Genomic DNA, 21,097 nt, shown 5'->3' on the forward strand with positions numbered 1-21,097 from the left:
CATGGTTTGGAAACTGGTCGCACGAGGGACCCCACACTTGAAGACTGAGAGAGCGCCGGGTCGGCAGTTGGCCCAGGTATCCTGCCCCAGCTTTGACACACGTTCTGAAAATACATCCGAAAGCTGATGTGCAGAAACCGAGAGGGGTACACGGTGGGACCTTGCCTGCCCAGCTCAGCCAGCCAGGCTGCCTGTCAACACCCATACCCCGGCCTGTGCCACGGAGGCGGGCTGTGTTCAGCCACCACCTCACAAGCTTGTTTGGGGAACTAGGTCCTCGGCCTTTGAAGAGACGGGAGGGAAGTCGGAGCGAGGAGACAATGCCATTTTTGCATGTCCATTTATTAAACAAGAACTCCTTCGTGACAATTTAATACAATATTTATTAACGATTAGTGCTGAGAAAATTATTTCCCTCTACATACAAAAATACAGATTTGAACACTATGAAAACAATCAGGACGAGTACCATGAAAAATAGGTCCTTCAAAAGAAATAAAGGGGCAAAACTGAGGGCAATGTGAGGCTCTGTCTGCTGTCGGGGACAAACCCACAGGAGCAAAGGCTTTGGGGCCCCAACACCACTCCAAATGGATAGAGTCAAACCTACAGGCCAGGGTTTGAGAAGCCAGGAAACCCACCAACAGCATAAACCAATGTTTGCCAAATGGGCATCACCTCAGAATGCCCCACAGCTGTGCCTAAACGATTAAAGGAAAAAAACTTCTAAGAAGCAAAATGTAATCGTTACTAAGTTAACATTGCCCCCCAAAAGTGCCACCCGGCCAAGTACCAATGAATAATCATATTGGAGCTATTAGCCATCTGATTTCATTTCCTTTGTTAAAATAATGACATCTTCTGGCCCTTCCAAAGGACAAAAAAGAAGCTACAATTTGAGTAAATCCATTCCTTCATTTTGCAGTGGCTCAGCTAGTTTACTCAAAGAATTTTCTTCACCACACAGAACTCGCGTCCTATAGATATGGGAGGGGTGGGAAAGCCAACAGAGCAGCTAGAGCGTTATCTAATGTCAGCAAGCTCCTCATAGCAGGGAGTCTATTTTGTCCAAGTGCAAAACCAGAAAGGGCCACTGAGCCCACCCCGGGGGAGTCCACAAACCAAAGTCAGTGGAGGCCCCTTGGGCAGCCCCTCTCTCCCAGGCAGGGCTGGAGGTGGGCCCGAGCTGGTCCTCTGCTTCACCAGCCCGCCAGCAAGGGAGATCTTCACTGTGTCAGACCTAAAGGGGAAAATCAGAGCGCCACGGATGTTCCATGCTTTTCCTTTCTACAGAACCACTTTCCTCTTAACGTTTGAGGCGAGCAGTGGCTCTCCCGTACTGAACAAGTGGTTTAAAAATGCCAAATGCAGTTATACTGATTAATTATTTCACAGAAATATACGCTTACTCTCAGACTGTTGAAATAAGCAGAAACAAGTCATTGGGGAGAAAGCAGCAGAGAGGAGACAGGAAGAGCCAAGGTGGGTGTGGTTTTTTCTCTTTTTTAAAATACGTAACGAAGTTTAAAGGGATAATGGCTAAACCTCAAAGCCATCATTGCTAAAAGCAATATTAAAAGGACACGATCTAACATCATGCTACAAAAATAGTGTCATCTGGTTTAACTAAATGTACATCTTTTTTTCAGTTCCATGATTGACAAGTGTTTATGTGACTGACACACAGAAGGCACCGAAGGTGAAGTGATTATTATTTGTCTTAAAATATACAAAGACAGAATTACCTACTTTGGGGGAAAAAAAATACAGTCATACCTGTAATAAATAGTTAAGTGTTTTTGCCACGGGTTCCCGAACCCCTACAGATTTCAACATATACAAATAGTTTCGATCCCTACATTCTCTTAGAAGGAACCACATCAAAATCAAGTTAACAAAAGCATTGGTTTTATCCACATATGTCAGTTTCATCATGAGGCAGGATTTGAAAACTCATTTTTAAACGGGTTACAGAGTGAAGGAGCTGGAAGCAGTCAGCCCCCGTGCAGGTCTAGGCCAGCTTGGGGGTCCACCTGGGCCTCCTGCCCTCGTCCTTCCCCACGAGCCAGCCTAACCCCAGCCTTTGGACCAGCCAATTCTCCCTTCAAGCTCTGATTCTTTGCCTCCTTCACTTCTGCAGAAAGGGAAACTTGTGAAGTCAATTCTGGAAAAGGCAGGAAAGCAAAATGGCCCCCTGAAGGAGGCAGGCATCAGTTAGACCTGGCCCTGCTTGATCCAGGCACCAACCGGGTCCCCACACTGTCCTCATTTCCTGGTAACAGGAAATGCTTTCTACTGGGGTTCAGCAGCGTTCTCCAGAGACAACTCCGACGTGACAGTTTTGGACTGAGTCCCATACAAACCAGTACCCGAATCAACTGTGTCCTACCTTCTCTGGTCTGAGGCACAATTATGAAAAGAAACCTCACCTCACCCTGATCCCGTCAACAAAGCTGATTAAGGTCATTTGAGACCAGTTCCTACTGGAAATTGGAACCAGAAAGGTTCTGACAGCCCACTAGAGTCCAGGCTATGAACTCCTTAATGAAGGCTCTCTGGCCTCTGCGTACAATGCATCCCAAGGAAAACCTGCCACTCCAAGGTGTCTAGATGAGCAAGCAGGTCACCCTAATTAAAGTCTTGGCATGAAAATGCGGACAACAAACTGACCCTAGGAACAAGATGCACTATTCAAGGATCTATAAGCTAAACTTTATTTTAGGCAAGTTGCTGTTGCTTCAACCTCAGTGGGCTTGTAGGTAACTTTTTTCTTTATTGTTACATTTATGGGATAAGAAAAACCAGAGAGGGGAAAAAAATCCCCAAGGTTCAGAAATTGCACCGAAATGGGACAGAAATATAATCTAGACCAAAGAAGGAAGAACACATCGGCCCCATTCCTCTGTTTCAAGCCTAAGAGTGTATAAATGCCACTAATGCCACTTACTGGTGTGAAGGAAAGTCAAATGGAACATTCATTTTCAGAAGAAAATTCTTCTAGATCTAACAGAGATTAAGGGTATTTTCTATCAGGGACAGTTTCTAAATAAAAGCAATGGACCGGGTCAAATGTTTCAAATAACCTTTCAACCACACAGTTCTTATGATCTCAATAATATCTGCTGAGAGAGGAGGAAACACGAGATTTTATAAAAAGCCAGGAAAGGTGACAAAGCTCAAGGAGGCCTGTGTTAGGTCTGCGTCCTCTCTAAGGTGGACCCAAACCAGAATCTGAGTCCCCTGTCCAGACCTCAAGAGCCGACCCAGAGCTCCAAGGCATACTGGTCCCAACATCCAGCTTTGGCTCTCAGGCTGAATGCAAACCTCAGCCCTCACTTTTCCAAAGACAAGAGAAAAGGAAGGTAGTTAACCAAGCACATTTTTTCAAAATGGCCTGGGTCGGTGACCACATGCAGGGTGATGGCCAGTTCCCCGGAGGCACGCAGTCTGGGTGTGCTGGGCCCCTCTCTCCTATCACCTCTCATTCTTGCCCCTGCTCCACTCTCCAGTCTGTTGCCCAGCTGGTCCTGAGAGTGGGTGCTGATAAGGTAAGAAAAATTTGAGGCAGACAGAAGTCCTGGGTTCTGCAAAGTTCACTAGGAACCAAAAAGGTATCTGGGGACCTCAAAAGCTAATGACAGTCCCTTGGGGCAGAGAACAACTTTTTATTTTCCTAGAGAGAATCAACTGGCAGTAGCCTTTACCTAGAAAGTGCTTTTTGCCCTTACCTGTTTAATGTCCTTATTTTCCTGTAAACAAGATATGGAGAAAATGACAGTCGGGAAGTAGCAGGATGACTTCCCGGTTGCCTGGTTTTGAACACGGATGGCACAGTGGGAACCACTGAAGTCATCACTGCCTTCCAGAATCACTAAATTGGCCACACATCGCCTCCACACACTACTTACGTTAGGGCTGGTTCTGAGAACTCACAGAAAATCTTGCACAGCCAGAGATTAGAACTTGGGCCACCTCTTAGACACTTGGAGAGGTGAGGAGTTTCTTCCAAACAACACATGATTGTCTGCACGACGAGGTGAGCCTGGACCGCACACAGGACATAATACACGGAGGCCTTATTCTAGGCTCGTTCGTTGCAAGCAAGAATCCATACACACGCGCAGACAAAAGAGTGCCTCCTCGCCTCAAGAGACCGCCTGTGGCTGAACCCAAGTCTGAATCGCTAAGAAACCATCAAAGAAAGGCAGAGGAAGTGGCAAACTTTTTAAAAGAGTAGACATGTTTTCAATGGAGTCAAAAGCTCTCACCATCTAACACGTCGGATACACTTCATGCCTACCCACAGGCGTGCGCCTCCCTGCCAGGGGACAGTCGTGGTGCCCTGAGGGCCGGGGCTGTGGTCCGCCCCCGAGTCAAGCCCTCAGAGCCGGTGGGTCCCGCTGGCTCCCATGTGACCAGCCAGGCTCTGTCCCCGCTGGCTTTTCAGTTCCAGCCGCCAAGACCGGGACTGGACAGGCCACTACATCCTTGCCTTTTTGTGGGCAAAGGTAACCTCTCTGGGATGAGTGTTTCTGCACAGAGTAAAAATCTAAAATAAAATACTTTGAATCAAACTTGTCCTAGAAGGTTTTAATCTGTGACTACCTTTGTCCTTCCCTGGCTTTATATGGGACCAACGAGCGACTTTCGGCCTCCATGACTGTAATCTTTCTGTATGAAAAGAAAAAGACCTCTCCCTCCCTCCACGCCTTCAACCCTGTAGAGAAACATACAGGAGAATCCGAAGGAGAAAATACCACATCAACCAAAATCAGTGCCAAGATCAACTTTCTCTGAAGACGTCGGTGCGCATCTATCTAAAAGCACCAGGGGTTCCACCGGAGGCTGGAAGGTCGCCACCACACGGTCTCCAGGCACAAAGTCCAATCTACACAGCAACTGCAGTTCCCATCAAGTTTGGCACAAACTACGAAAGCCGGCATCCTCCTACCAGAAAATTGAGAAACACTGAGATTGCCTCAGCCTTAAAATACCCCAAACCAAATGGATGTGGTCCACACTGGAACCATTACATGCACAAATAGGCTTCCTTCAACTTGCAAAAACAAAACTAAAGTCCTGCTAAGCGCCCCCTAAATCTAGATTGTCCTGTTTGCACACAGAGGCAACATAAGAAAAACAAGTGTCGTCACATTCGCCCTAGACAACCACACTCTCCTCTCAGAACTGCCCCCGCCGCGCTGCCGCGCGAGGAGGTCTGCTCCCGGGCTCTGCGCCACACCAATAAGAGAGCTGGCTGCTTCTGGCTGTGGTGGGAGCTAATTAAATATAAAGAAATATATTTACAGAAACCATGGTGGAGCCTCATGGCACAAAGGATATTAAATAGTTACAGGGACATAAATAATTCCGAAGATTCTAACACTAAGATGCAAAGTGACCACTACGTCCCTCGGTGGCACAAGGGATCGTCACTTTTTATCACCTATAAGCATTTACAATTGCAATGGCTTCAGAACCACTACTTGCAGCTTTCAACACATCCTCGGGAGGCCAACAGGCCCTTTTCCACCAGGTGATAAACTGCTTTTATTGCAGCCACTTGGAAAAACTCGGGCAACAATCCTGCCCGAGTGGTATTCTTTTTCTTGATCTCACTTCAAAGGCGGCTTTTTACTGAGGCCAAGTAACATGACTCCCAGCAGATTCCTGATAAAGCTCAGGGTGGTCCTTCCACGTGGGCCCCACTCAATGCGAGGCTGGGTCTTTGTGGCCCTGTTTCTAAGTGGAAATCTCAGAGGGAGAGAAGCCCGTTTCAGACTATGCAGACACAGTCGACAAATGCAAAATAAATACATACAAATGAACAGATAAAATCCAGATGTCATCATCTCCTCAGAAGACACTACACATAAGAAGTTCAAAGTTTGTGAGGCGTGACTGGTGCCGCCTCACAACACGCATGGGAAGGGGGCTCGATCGGACCCGTGTGGGCGCAGGGGAGGTGCGTGACCACCGGGCCAGCGGGGTCTGCACCGACAGCCCACCGCCCCTGACGCGGACAAGGAACCGCAGCAGAATTCGGCCAGTTCCGGACGGTCGGTTCAGGCGGCTGACACCTAGCCCCGACCCTTCAGACGTGGAAGGTACCGTTTCCCGTAGAACCTCCTGCCTAGCAGTGGTCCCTGCGCTGGGAAATGAGACGCTGCTCTTCTGCGAGGCGTGCGATGCCACGGGTGCACGGATGACACCCTCTCGCGCCTGCTCTGCTCCCCACCTCCGAGCACACACTCGTGTTCGCTCTCTCCCCACGCAGCACGCGGCAAAAGCTGCAGTCATTCACTACTAGACAAGATCCTGGGGATCCTCCGCGGGCTGCAAACCCGCTACCGCCCCCCACCCCCATCCCCACCGGGGCAGGGCGGGTTTCCTCCCTGGTGACAGCCAGACACAGAATAGTAGGGGGACACGGAGGTTTGTAAACATTCAAAACAGTTCAGAGAGTGAAAACCCAACAAGTTACGGGCAATTTTTCCATGAAAGATACAATTATAGTTTCCCGACGAGGAAAAAAAACAAAACCAAAAACAAACAAAAAAAAAACCTACAGCCTCAAAGGGGTTCATGTAACACATTCACCACAATCATCTTCACTTTATCAAGAATCCATCCAAAACCTTACATAACTAGAATTTTCCCCAGCAACTTCCGAGGTCGATGTTCATAGTCATGACCCTGAGGCACAAAAGCCACAACCCGTGCCTTCTGGAACATCAGTGAAAGGGTGTGTCGTGCTGGAAATTCAAGTATTTTCAAATCCTAGACAAACCTACTCAGAATCACTTTAGAACTGTCCTCAGGCATTTAAAAATTGACACACATCCCTAAAACAGGTGTGTCCCCACCTGTGGTCCATGAAGCCAGCAAAGGTGCCGGCATTCTGGTTGGTGGAATGTTTTGTTTTGTTTTGTTTTTTGCGGGTTTTTTTTGTGGCTTTTACCTGAGAAGGCAAAATTGCAGGAAGCCTGCAATTCAGCCTCCTTCAGCAGTAAGGGTGGGTCTGAAACTGGAAAACAAGATGGTCCCCACGTTCCCGGAGGAGAATCTGGGATTCAGGGAAGTGACGCATTTCAGGAAGAATTAATTGAGTGAGTTCTCAGCAGGGTGGGAACCAAAAGGTGACCTTCCCGCATTTCAGCAGTCCCACTGAACGGCCCCAAGAGGGCAGCAGCTTTTCCCATCCCCGTAAAGTCTGGGCCCGGCAAAGAGCTCCACCAGCGCCCCCATCACCAAGACCCTCAGTGTCACGCGTGGCTTTCTGGGCCTGTGCTGGGTGTGTCGACGCCCCAGGAGTGGAAGACGAGGAGCAGGGGAGGCTCCGGGCAGCAAGACTAAATGGTGCCCTGGAGCTCGCGAGGGGGCTGCCCGATGATCGCTGCCAACCCCACACCTTCATTCCTTGATTTCCACCCCCTCCTAGCAGCCCCCATTAATCCAAAGTCTTGAGCTGTCACAAAAATATATGACAGGGTGGCTCGGAGTCAGATGTGAAGCCTGTGCTCGGGGACAGCGAAGACCTAAAGCAGATGCGGCAGCCGGTAAGGTCGGCGGCAACCACGGCCACCCAACGCTGGACCGATCGGCAGGCCTCTGCCGCCCACCTCGGTCAGAACAGCTGGGCGCGGCGGCTCCCTGCCTCAAATACCTGCCAACGGGGGCTCTGGAAACCCTTTCCCAGGATGAACTTTCACCAAAGAGGACAAAATTCAACTTAATCACGGGAAAATCTGACATGATGAGGGAAAGAAAACTTGTCTGAAAGGATGGGCACGGGGACAAGAGGGAGGAGGATGGCAGGTGCTCATGTGTCCAGGCGCTGGATCTCAGGGCGACCGTCCACGTCTCTGGACTCCGTGCGGGCTCGGATGTAGTCACTGGCACTCTGCTGGTGGATGCTGACTCTCCATTTCTGCACCGCCAGGAACGTGTTCACTGCATATACCGCGGTTGCCAAGAAGCCAAATATCTGCAAAACACGGGCACGGTCAGTCCTCAGACACGTCAGCCGCGCACCGGGTGTGAGGGCAGGATCTGCCCTGAGCAGCTCACATTCACTCGAGATGTGTGCAACTGTCCCAGCTGTACCCACAGTGCCCAGACCCACTGATATTTGGCTGACTGTGGCCAAGTGCGCAGTGAACATGACCCACATAAAGTTCTGCATCACCTGAAGACAGCCCAAGACTTCTTTTAAAGTATTTTGGATCTATTAAAAACAAACAAACAGGGGTGGCCTGGGTGGCTCAGTCGATTAAGCGGCCAACTCTTGGTTTTGGCTCAGGTCGTGATCTCAGGGACTGTGGGTTTGAGCCCCGTGTCGGGCTCTTCTATGCTCACTGCGCAGAGCCTGCTTCGGATCCTCTGTCTCCCTCTTTCTGGCCCTCCTGTGCACGTTCTCTCTCAAAAATAAATAAACGTTAAAAAAAGTTAAAAAACAAACAATCACAGAAGTGCCTCTTTTACAACACCTTCATGGCCACTGGTCCCAGGTAAGAAAGTAAAATGTAGACCAAAATACCATATAGACAGAAAATGAGGATCTCAGGTGTCAGCCCCTAATCAAGTCATAATGCCTGACTTTCCAAATCACAGCCCCCCAGCCTCTGTCTGCTGTCCAGCTGCCTCGCCCCTGGGCAGCTCCAGGTGGTCAGCTCCGGAGTAAAAAGCAGTACAATTTTAATGATTCGAAAGGACTGATGAATCCACTGAGTGACACTAGGGACAGTAGCTGGCTTAATATTTTTTACAAACGTTTCAAACCAGCAGCCCCCCACCATGGCAAAAGTGCTACATGTTCATTATAAATACAGAGCAATATAGAAATGCAAAACACAGAGCGTGAAAGTCTTAAGGTTATCTGGCTCCCACCCTCCCCCGAAGGCATTCCACCTCAAAGAACAAAAAACATGTCACCTGACTGCTACATGGAGTCAGGCCTACTTCTTCGTTAAGATTCTCCCCCACACATTGACAGATAAGGCTCTTAAAAGTAACATCACTAACAGACACGCAGGGCTCTGGAAACAGACTAAAGCAGTGATTCTCAAATTTGAGCATGCACCTGAAGCACCGGGAGGGCTTATTACTGGGGATCTCTAATTCAGTAGCTCTGGGGGAGCCTGGGAATGGCATTTCTAACAAGTTCCTCGGTGATGCTGAGGCTGCTCTTCTGGGGACCATACTTTGAGGACCATAGCACTGAAGGAACCGGGACCTCCACTGACTCAGTAAGAACATCGTTAGCAAAGAAAAAGCTAGGGAAGAACGAGCAGGACGCAGGCTAGGGGACAGAGGAGAGCAAGTCACAGGGTGCACAAATCAGCCTGAGTTCACTTACCACGGCAGCAATTTCTGCTCCGGTTTTGTGGTTTAAAGCAGCCAGTACAATCGAAGCAATAAAGAAAAAGAAAGTGCTGAGTCCAGTGTTGACCAAATCCTAAAGAAGAAGATAAAGTCACTTGGAAAGAATGATTTCCTGCTTTGCCCTAAAAGCAGCACAAGGCCCAGCCTCTCTGATGACACCATATTTTAGTCTCAATGGCCCAGGGGTACTGGTCCCACAAAGGAAGGCAAAGATGATACCAGCTTATGATGATGCTACTTGATATGTCACCACAGCAAAATCCACATTTTAATCAACCACGTTGTCATTTCTTAATGAATTATTACAGAAACCCAAACTGCTAACCCATTAAGGACACGCACGTTAATTACCATTTTGAGTTCTACTGTCATCTTTTCAAACTAAGTTAAAATCACCTCAGCATGGGCAGCACTCCCCAGAAGTCCAGAATGTGCTGTAACTGGCCAAGTGCCCTCCATCGCCACCCCGCCCCCCATTCATTTGTGACTTGGCAAGTGCATGGGTTTTTAGACCTAGAGAACTCACTTAGCCAGACCTCACGCTCTTTCTTATGCATGGTCTTTCATGGGTCTCTATGGCTAAAACCTAGAGGATTTTCTCCTAAGTTTTTTGCAAAGCAAATGAGGTTAGGTACCCAATGTTTCCAAGATTTAACTCCTGTCTCAGCTGTGAAGACAAACGGAGCACATCGATTAAGTGTCACAGCCTGACGTGGGTCCTTACCCACCATGACTTGGGACAAGCCATTTTGCTTCTTGTGTCTCATGTGGGGACAGTACCCCCACCTCACAGAGTTATTCTAGGGGTCAGGTGGAGCCACTCACAGCTACGGTTCCCTGCACATTAATTGCTGCTTCTGTAATCGCCAATGTGACAATGGGATGCTGACAGCCGGGGTCATACCAGAGTCCATATAATCTCTACAGGGAAGCAAAATCCAAGGGAAATGTTGGACTGTTAGTGCATCAACACCAGGTGGGTCCTCAAGGGCCATCTCCTTTTTTTAAAAATGTTTACTTATTTTGAGAGCGACATAGAATGCGTGTGCTAACACGCGTGCGCGCGCGCACACACACACACACACACACACACACACACACACAGACGTGTGTGTATGTGTGCCGGAGTTGGGGAGGGGAAGAGAGAGGGAGAGAGAGAGAGAATCCCAATCAAGTTCCGTGATGAGAGCACAGAGCCCAACATGGGGCTTGATCCCACAATCCTGGGATCATGACCTGAGCTGAAATCAAGAGTCGGACGCTCGACCAAATGAGCCACCCAGGTGCCCCGTCATCTCTTTCCAAAGTTGCAAAAAAGCAACGTTCTCATCACAGAGGTACTGAGCCTATGCAGCAGGAACCCCAGCACACTGCTGGTGCGGGCTTCCCTAGGGGCTCACAGAGCGAAGCAAGCGCCAACTACAAAACTCTGTTCAGAAACCGTCTGCCAGCACAACAGTTTTCAGCTGTGACCAATGTGAAGCAAGGGCAGGTTTTTCACAAATTCAAACCAGAAAGTATTCAGTTAAAATGCTCAGGTCTGGGTAAGGTGCCGTAGGAATAAAGAATATAAAATGTACTTTCCAGAACAAACACTATTCAGAAGTGGGGGGAGTTTTGTGATACATTCTGAGGCCAAACATCAAACCAAATAGTATGTACATTATTGGTGACAGTGTAAAAATATAAATGTGGTCAAGGGCCTACATGCATCAAAGGTTTTAAAAAGGTTCATGTTGCCTATGATTTCCACATTTGGAAATTCATCTTAAATATCACACTAGTGCAAAGGTCTCAGTATAAGGATGTTCGTCATAATCCTTAACATAGCAAAAAAAAAAAAAAAAAAAAAAAAAAAAAAAAAAAACAAAAACCCAAAAAAACAAAAACAAAAAAACCCCTCAAAAACTGGAAACAAACAAAATGCTCAAGAATAAAGGAGTTGTTAAATAAAATGGTATCTCCACAATGGAACACTATGCAGTCATTAAAATAATGGTGAAGTTGTATATTTAACATGAAATATACTTAAAATAGTTTAAGTGAAAAAGCATAATTCTAATGATTCCATTCCACACCCCCCCACATACACATATCACAACATACATGCCTAGGTGAAAGATAGTCTACATAGTCTGGAAGCTTATATCAAGTTTTACAAGTGGTTGTCCCAATGGTTTGTATCACGTATGACTTTTTAATAACTTTATTGAGATAGAAATCATATGCCATATAATATACCCAATTAAGATGTGCAATTCAATTACCATGATCTAATTTTATTTTTTTTAATGTTTATTTATTTGAGAGAGGGTGAGAGAGAGAGAGAAAGAGAGAGAGAGAGAGAGAGAGAGAGAGAGGTGGGGAGGGACAAAGACAGAGGAGAGAGAACCCCAAGCAGGCTCCATGCTGTCAGCACAGAGCCAGACATGGGGCTCGAACTCACAAACCATGAGATCATGACCTGAGCTGAAACCAAGAGTCAGATACTTAACCAACTGAGCCACCCAGGCGCACCTACCATTATCTAATTTTAGAACATTTTCAGCACCAAAAAGAAACTCATTAGCAGTTAATTCTTCATCCCTCTCCTAATCCTAGGCAACCACTAACCTGCTTTCTGTCTCTTTGGATCTTCCTATTCTGGACATTTCATATAAATAGAATTATATATTATGTGCTCTTTGGATTGGCTTCTCCCACTCAGTTTAAGATTTCTAAGGTTCATTCAGGATGGAGCACAGATCAACACTTCATTCCCTTCTCTTACTATATGGTATTCCATTGTACAGGTACCCCACATGTTATTTATCTTTTCATCAGTTTTTGGACATATGAGTTGTTTCCACTTTCCGGTTGTTTTAAACAATGCTATTATGAACTTACAAGCTTTTGTGTAGACATATGTTTTCATTTGTATTGGATCATCACATGATTTTTTTTTTCCTTCATCTGTATCTTCCCGTTTTTCTGTAACAAACACTTATTCCCCTGCACGGCTTTATTAAAAGGCTTAAAAGTGGAATACTGCACGTTCATCGGCATCAACTACGTGAGTTCCTCATCCATGAAACAAACATCAGGCCTTGTAGGTTCATCCTTCACATTAGGGGGCACACATGGACATGACCTTAGAACAGGCTTTGGGGGGAGTAGTCAACAGTGGTGTTTAACTTTCTTTAATGCTTTTTTTTTTTAATGTTTATTTTTGAGAGAGAGAGAGAGACAGAGACAGAGATAACGAGTGGGGGAGGGGCAGAGAGAGAGGGAGACAGAATCAGAAGCAGGCTCTAGGCTCTGAGCTGTCAGCACAGAGCCCCCGACAACAGGCTCGAGCCCATGAACTGCGAGATCATGACCTGAGCCAAAGTCAGGATGCTTAACCAAATGAGCCACCTAGGCTCATGAAAAGGATGAAAACCACCCTCACATACACACACACTTGGGTCCCTTCTTCAGTGACACACCAGGAGGTACAGATGTGAACCCCTGTAACTCCAAGAACAGATCGACAGGGTGTGGCCTAGAGGGTGCGAACCCGAGACCTATTGACCATATCTGGCCCACAGACAGGTTTGACTTGCACGGCTTTCAAAGCAAATTTGAACACGCCGACATTTAAATACCAGAAGACTGTACGTAAAAAACTAAGTTCTTAAAAACAAACAAACAACCTTCTAGCTGCCTTTGAAAAACCGTTCCAGAAGTGCCCTATGGCAACCACAGGGTCAGCGGGGGCTGAGTAGGAGAACCACCTGCCTGCCTCCCCGGTCTCCAGCCCCAGAGGCCCCGAGTCTACAAGCCCAAGCCAGTCCCCGAGAACGGGCCGTCCTGTAACGTGCCCCACCCTTCCACACTCTGTGCCCAGGAGTCACCCACTCATCTCTCAAGGCCCAGCTGGAATCCAGCGTTTTCTCTGAACTCCCCCTGACTGACTGACTCCAGGCTCCTGCCCAGGGAATCCACCACCTCCTTGCCTGTGTCCTGCCAGGCCACCCACCAAACTGGATCTGATGGAGCACACCTGTCCACAGGCAAGCAGCTTGCATCCACCTGCCGTGTGCTTTCAGTTCCAAGTCCTGGCACAAAGTAGGTATCCGGTTCATGTTTGCCGGACTGATAACAGGTGAGATAGTTGTGAACAGGTTGGGGCCCAGCCTGTCACTGCAATTGCTCCCGAACCACAGGGCTCCGTGGCTGGCTCTGGCATCGGTTCCACACAAGGATGAGAGAGCAAGTTCACAGCCACTCAGTCTATACCACGCACGGACTTGTGCCCGAATGGCCCCAGTATCAAGGGGACAATCCTAATACTGATGATAGTGGCAAATACTCTCCATGGAGTCCCTGTTGTGCCAACTCTGTGTGCGTGTGTGTGTGCACGCGCGCATGTGTGTGTAACTTCACAGATCCTAACCTAATTATGACCCAAAATATGTATAAAGTAGGACACGTGTTATTCTGTTCTGCTTTAATGGGGAAAGAAACGGAGTACCAGAAAGGATGAGTGTAAATAAAAAAATATGTATTTGGTCTTTGTCCCCAGTTCCTTGGCATTTTCTGGGGTGACGGGAGTATCTTTTGTGGTTCATAAGGAGCCTCTCTCAACCATAAACAACCATTAGTTTGTGCTAATGAGGTGACTCTCTGGAGCCCCTGGATAGTTTCAGGATGGGAGGTGGTTACCAGAAAAACTTTCTGCCTCACCTGCACCAACCTCCAGGGAGGGGAGAAGGGCTAGAGATTGGGTTCAACCTCCAAACGACCAATGATTTTAACCAATCATGCCTACCTAACGAAACCTCCCTAAAAACCTCCGAATGACAGGGTTCAGGGAGCTTCCGAGCTGGCGACCACACACCCAGGCCGGGAGGGTGCTGTACCCCAACTCCAGGAGGACAGAGGCTCCAGCACGTTGAGACTTCTGGATCCTGCCCTCCACATAACACATCTCTTCCACGTGGCTGTTCCTGCGTTGTATCCTTTACAACAAACCAGTAATCATAAGTAAGCACTTTTCCCAAGTTCTGTAAGCTACTCTAGAGAACTACGAACCTGAGGGGGCAGCTGTGAGAACGCCCCAATCTGCAGTTGGTGCAGGTGACCTGGGAGCTCCATTTGTGGCAGGTGTGTGAAGTGGGGGCAGTCTCAAGGAACTAAGCCCTTCGCCTGGGGATCTGTGTCAACTGTGGGCGTTAGTGTCGGAATGGAGTTGAGTTTTTGGACACCTAGTTAGTGTCAGAGAATTAGAGAACCGCTCGGTCTGGAAAAACTACACAGATTTGGTGTCAGAAAAAAAAAAAAAAGACACACATTTAATGGTGTAAAAAGTTGTGTCAGAAACCCCACACAATGAGTCATGGCCAAGTCCTTGGGGCTCTTCAGGTGGCTCCTCTGGGTGACTCAGATTGTCCCAACTCAACACCCAACCGACCTGGGTTTTTGATCCGGAGAGGTCTGTGGGATGCGCGAGGGCCGCTAAGGCACTGAGAAGGAAACCAAGGAGGAAGGAGAAAAGCCAGGACAGGGTAGTATCAGGGCAGGCAAGAGTGGAGAGTACAGCAGCAAGAACAGAGTGTTCCGTAGCAGATTCCGCTCAAATGTTCAGTGAGGAGATGGGCGGGCGCCTGGGTGGCTCCGTCAGTTAGGTGTCTGACTCTCGGTCACGATCTCGCGGTTTCGTGGGTTGGAGCCGTACATCAGCCTCTGTGCTGGCAGCATGGAGCCTGCTTGGGATTTTTTCTCCTTCTCTCTCTGCCCCTCCCCCACTTGCACTGTTTCTGTCTCTCTCAAATGAAAAAAATATGTATTTAAAACATGTTCAGTGAGGGGAGAACTGAGGAACAGCCTGGGGATCCAGGAACATGGAGGCCCCAGAGATCACGAGCAGAGTACTCTCAAGAACGTCAAATTTACCTTTTGACCCAAGCGGTGACTCCACCGTCTTTATCATTCTTCATTCAACTGTACATTTTAATGAATTTTTCTGAATGATCTGTATTTGACAGTGAAAGGTGGGAAAACACAGATTGGGAGGAGGGAAGGAGAGACAGCACGTGCAGACCTCCCTGCTGGTTACGAAGTTAGGCTGAGCAGGCCCTGACGGGCTCGTGGCACCAGCTAGGGAGACTGGGAGCCGCTAGTGGGCTTTCACTGGTGGGAAAGGGATGAGAGAAGAGAAGGAAGGGGTGGGGCCAGAGGCCTGGGACACTAACCAAGGTAAACACAGGACGCACAGGCATATGAGCCCCTAATATATAGAGAAAAACAAATACCACGTGGTAAGTCCCATAGATTCATCAACAAACAAACAAACAAACCCAGAGCTAACAGAATCTTTCTGCTTGCATCAAATAATGCTTGTATAAAATACACACTTTGCAACCTCCTCCTTATGTGCCATTTTTCATGAATATTTTTATGTCAGTGTAGGCTCCTGAACGACCGTTTTGCTAAATCTATACTAATCACGCCCTATTTCATTCACTAGCAAGCTCTGTTGATGACAATAACTCCTACCGCCTTGTTAGAAAAACACAACACAGCCAAGGCCAACCCTCTGTAGGGATTCCAACTGGGAAACCCAATCCCAATAAGCTGTGTCCAGCCCTGAAGAGCTCACTTTTTCTCCCCTCCCAAAGAATAGATGACCTGAGCTCTCCTCAGTAAGTACTACCTCCTCAAGTTCATGTACTCACATACTCTTCTGTTGGATAAGCAAACACCTTCATCTGCTCTAAAAGGGTGGAAATTCTCGGCGCGTCTGGGTGGCTCAGGCGGTTGGGCATCCAACTCTTGGTTTCGGTTCAGGTCATGATCTCACGGTTCCATGAGTTTGAGCCCCACGTCGGGCTCTGCACTGATGATGTGGAGCCTGCTAGGGGTTCCCTCCCTCCCTCTCTTTCTCCCTCAAAATAAATAAACTTAAAAAAAATGGGGGGGGTGTGTGTGTGTGGAAATTCTGGAAAAAGGATCCCAAAAAATTGAAAGCATTCTCAAGTGACCACATCACTCACTCAGGTGTTTGCTCCACCAACACCGTCCAGAAGAAAATGATGTATGTTAACTTCCCAGTGAAAAAGAGGCACTTCAGTACAACTGAATAATGTGGTAGTCACCAAGCAGAAAGCCCTTCATGATTAAAATGGGAAAATCCAGGATGCCTGAGTGGCTCAGCTGCGTAAGTGTCCAACTCTTGATTTGGGCTCGGGTCGTGATCTCTCGGTTCATGAGGTCGAGCCCTGCGTTGGGCTCTGTGCTGACAGCACAGAGCCTGCTTGAGATTCTCTGTCTCCCTGTCTCTCTGCCTCTCCCTGCTTGTGCCCTTTCTCTCAAAAAATAAGTAAACTTTAAAAAAAATAGAAAAAATATGAATTCCAGAAAGCTCACTAAGTAGGTATTTCTGGGGATAAAGACCAATATGAATTAGTTATAAAGCTGCAGTGTGAAGTCTTTTAACAGATTCACAGCTGTCAAATCAGAAGATAAGACTGAATTAAGGGAGTAAAGTCAATCCTGGCAGAAGTCTGCAGGAGAAAGATGTGGCTGATAGAAAACAACTCTCGTGGGGTACCTGGCTGGCTCAGTGAGTTCAGTGTCCAACTTCGGCTCAGGTCATGATCTCACAGTTCGTGAGTTAAAGCCCTGCGTTGGGTTCTGTGCTAACAGCTCAGAGCCTGGAGCCTGCTTTGGATTCTGTGTCTCCCTCTCTCTGTCACTCACCCACTTGCTTGCTCTCTCTCTCAAAAATAAACAAATATTGGGGCGCCTGGGTGGCTCAGTCAGTTAAGCGGCCGACTTCAGCTCAGGTCACGATCTCGCGGTCCGTGAGTTCAAGCCCCGCGTCGGGCTCTGGGCTGATGGCTCAGAGCCTGGAGCCTGCTTCCGATTCTGTGTCTCCCTCTCTCTCTGCCCCTCCCCCGTTCATGCTCTGTCTCTCTCTGTCTCAAAAATGAATAAAACGTTAAAAAAAAATTTTTTTAAATAAATGAATAAATAAACAAATATTTAAAAATTTTTGTTAATAGTTAAAAAAAAAAAAGAAAACCACTCTCACTCGTGATAATATTAATACTTCTTATACAGGGTTATGGGAGGGGGGATGGGCTAAATGGGTAAGGAATTAAGGAATTTACTCCTGAAGTCATTGCTTCACTATATACTAATTTGGATGTAAATCTTAAAAAATAAAGTTAAATTATAAAAAAAAAAAAATACTTCTTATGCAGGCAGCAGCACACACTGGCTTGAGGTCCCCTTATACACATTGTTTCATTTCCTTCTTAAAACAAGCCTGTAAAATACTATCGCCTCCACCTTACCAATCGCAGCCTTCAACATGCGGCTGTAAGTGACCTGCCCAGAGTCACACACAGACCTTAAGAACCACCTTGCACTTGAACCCAAAAATGTCTAATTCAAAGTCCCTGGTCTTCCTGGCAGCCACTTCTTTGTCAAACGGGTCCTCTGGCACTTTGCATTCTGGTTGGAGGAGGCTAATGAGGTTGTCCTATGCTCTCTGTCTACTACACTGTCAATTTAAATGGATAAATGCTCACAACTCTGTGAACATTTTTTAATGGAGAACACAAACTTTATCTTAAAAATACTTGAGGGGCGCCTGGGTGGCTCAGTCGGTTGGGCGTCCGACTTCAGCTCAGGTCATGATCTCACAGTCCGTGGGTCTGAGCCCCGCGTCGGGCTCTGGGCTGACGGCTCAGAGCCTGGAGCCTGCTTCGGATTCTGTGTCTCCCTCTCTCTCTGACCCTCCCCCATTCATGCTCTGTCTCTCTCTGTCTCAAAAATAAATAAACATTAAAAAAAAAAAATTTTTTTTTAAATTAAAAATACTTGAGACGCTGGGGCACCTGGGTGGCTCAGTCGGTTAAGCGTCTGACTTCGGCTCGCGTCATGATCTCACGGTTTGTGAGTTCAATCCCCGTGTCGGGCTCAGTGCTGACAGCTCAGAGCCTGGAGCCTGCTTCGGATTCTGTGTCTCCCTCTCTCTGGCCCTCCCCTGCTCATACTGTGTCTCTCTCAAAAATAAACAAACATTAAAAAAATAAAAATAAAAACCACCTGAGATGCTAAAACCTGTCACAAAACCAGGACAAATCCAGCTGAGTTTTCGACTGAAATCAGCTTTTCTAGTTCAGCTCTTCTTTTATATTCCCTCCTAGGAGTTCGAACAACACACAGAGTATTCTGCCAGGAAGACCTGCTCCTCTCCGTACCCCACAGGATCACCATGGGGGTGGTCTTCCCAGGCAAGGGCACCTCCTCCCTGGCTCCTGCACCCGGGGCACACTTTCCATGCTGTCGCACACACCCAGCACTAGGCAGCAAGACAGGAGCTCACACAAGGGTGGGCGGTCTGCAGCACCCTCCCTGCTCCTGCTACCCTGCAGCTTCTCAGGAGGCACAGAGGGGGAGGCAGCTGACTGTGCTTTCTTGTGTCTCTGACCGATTTCCTTTGGGCTCTTGCACATGAGTGTTTGCAAAGAAACATCAAGAAAACCAAGTGCTATTATTAAGTTTCCTTTCTCATTCAGCAGGGCAAGGAAAAGTAACACACGTCAAGGAACAGGGGCCCAGGAGGGACCAGCCCTAAGCTTCCCATGCTGATCAGAGGGTGAGCCCGTCATTAAGAACCCAAACCGTCGAGAGGGCATGCTTTTTCCACTCAAGACTCTGATCAAACCACCAGACCCTCTGCGCCCTACCAGTTGCTTTGAATTTAATGATAATCCTAGGCTTTGCAACTCATTGGTCATTTTCATTCATAATTTCAATTCTTCCTGAATCAATACTTTTGTAAATGGCTTTTGGGTCCAGTGTGAAAAAAAAATAAAGGTATTAATTCCATTTTCTCTTTCCAGATTCTGTAAATATCAACATTACCAATCTTCTCTGGGGATCATAAAACTGAAATGACATCTTTAAAGGGGTCAAAATAATTTTTATGATGGTTTTACCATTAGTGAAGATTCAAATTACCTTATAGTTTTATCCAACCCAGTAAAGAAATTTAAAATTTCACAGTTGAATTACAATGAAACATTTAAGTATCAAAATGAACTGGAACCAAACAGCACACGGAGAGGTTCCAAATTTCCCTCGGAGCCGAGCGGCACCCAGGGTCAGAGAGCGGTGACCTATACTCACTGTCAGGTTCCAGTTGATCTGGGGGATCCTCATGTGAAGGTTCAGACTGAACAGAATCAGCAAGACTCCAGTCACCACAAATGCACTACAGCTCACAAACTCAAAGAAGTAGAGGCCTTCACACGGAGAACACTCCATGATGGTCTCTATGCAGATGAAAGCAATCAGGGCCAAAATCTAGGAAGAAAATTGGAAACACACATGTATGTGTATATTTAGTACATGGCCGTGGACATATGTGCCCGCCACGTTTAACTAAAACTCCACCACCACCATATGCAGCCAGAGTTTTCCTCTGGGGACGACAGCATCACCGTCAGGAACACAACCTGTGACATTCTTACGAAACAGGTATAGAGGATAGGATTCCTGATGTGGACACCTCGCACGACAGCCCCCCGACACCGTCCGGGTGTGGCCCTCGTGAGGAAACAGAAAGGAACATCTCTGTGATGTTTTCAGTTCTGCCTCTGCCACCAGTAAGTGGACTCTGCCTACACACGTTTCCAATTTATAGTCCCCACCACAATTATGCCAAACACGGAGAGGGCAGGGTCCAAATGGTGTCCGTTTATGCCATCTGCAGCTACCCTGGTGGTTCAAGCGGAGGTCACGCAGGCTGACTGGCACCCCTGAGGGCTTTAAGACAGGGACGAGTATAATCCCTCCTTCTCCCAGTTACAAGCCCCTAAAAGTGAGGCCTACCTAATTAATTCATGAGCTACGTTTTTTAAAAGTTATCACTCGGGGCGCCTGGGTGGCGCAGTCGGTTAAGCGTCCGACTTCAGCCAGGTCACGATCTCGCGGTCCGTGAGTCTGAGCCCCGCGTCGGGCTCTGGGCTGATGGCTCGGAGCCTGGAGCCTGTTTCCGATTCTGGGTCTCCCTCTCTCTCTGCCCCTCCCCCGTTCATGCTCTGTCTCTCTCTGTCCCAAAAATAAATTTAAAAATGTTGAAAAAAAAAATTTTAAAGTTATCACTGGAGGGGCGCCTGGGTGGCTCAGACAGGCAAGAGTCTGACTCCGGATTTTGGCTCAGGTCATGATCTCACAGTTCCTGGGTTTGAACCCCACACTGGGCTCCGTGCTGACAGTGCAGAGCCTACTTGGGATTCTCTCTCCCTCCTTCTCTCTCTGCCTCTCTCTGCTTGCCTTCTCTCTCAAAATAAATAAACTTTAAAAAACTTTTTTAATAAAAAATAAAAAAATACAAGTTACCACTGTACTTGGTCAGAAAAAGTTGGAACAGCAGCTTATAAAAACATTGAAAATTTTACCAGTAATGGCATCGGTTTCTTTCTGAAGAACCAAAGTGATATTCCAGCAATATGTCCCCGGAGATCAGAGCTCATAGTTAAACAGGTATCAGTGGAAATTACCAGGTAAGCTTTTAAAAGATTTCAGGATGGGGAGTGCCTGGGTGGCTCAGTGAAGCATCTGATTCTTGGTTTCTGCTCAGGTCATGATCTGATGGTTAATGTGTTCGAGCCCTGAATCGGGCTTCGCGCAGACAGCACGGAGTCTGCTTGGGATTCTCTCTCTCCCTCTCTCT

General features: G+C 47.4%; 1 protein-coding gene across 2 annotated transcripts in view; it reads right to left on the reverse strand.

Moving 5' to 3' along the window:
* Positions 1–324: 324 nt before the first annotated feature.
* CMTM4 (CKLF like MARVEL transmembrane domain containing 4) overlaps positions 325–21,097 on the reverse strand; it is a 70,954-nt gene continuing 50,181 nt past the window's right edge. The window contains exons 2-4 of one of the 2 annotated variants that reach the window (XM_058706910.1): positions 19,549–19,725; positions 9,359–9,457; positions 325–7,987 (exon numbers count right to left, since the gene is read on the reverse strand). In XM_058706910.1, coding sequence (XP_058562893.1) covers positions 7,823–7,987; positions 9,359–9,457; positions 19,549–19,725 — 441 coding nt within the window. In that variant the 3' untranslated portion in view covers positions 325–7,822. The remainder of the gene's footprint in view (positions 7,988–9,358; positions 9,458–19,548; positions 19,726–21,097) is intronic. The other variant, XM_058706911.1, reaches the window with a different exon arrangement.

Source organism: Neofelis nebulosa, chromosome 17, assembly GCF_028018385.1.
Source record: "Neofelis nebulosa isolate mNeoNeb1 chromosome 17, mNeoNeb1.pri, whole genome shotgun sequence".
NCBI classification, from domain to species: Eukaryota; Metazoa; Chordata; class Mammalia; order Carnivora; family Felidae; genus Neofelis; species Neofelis nebulosa.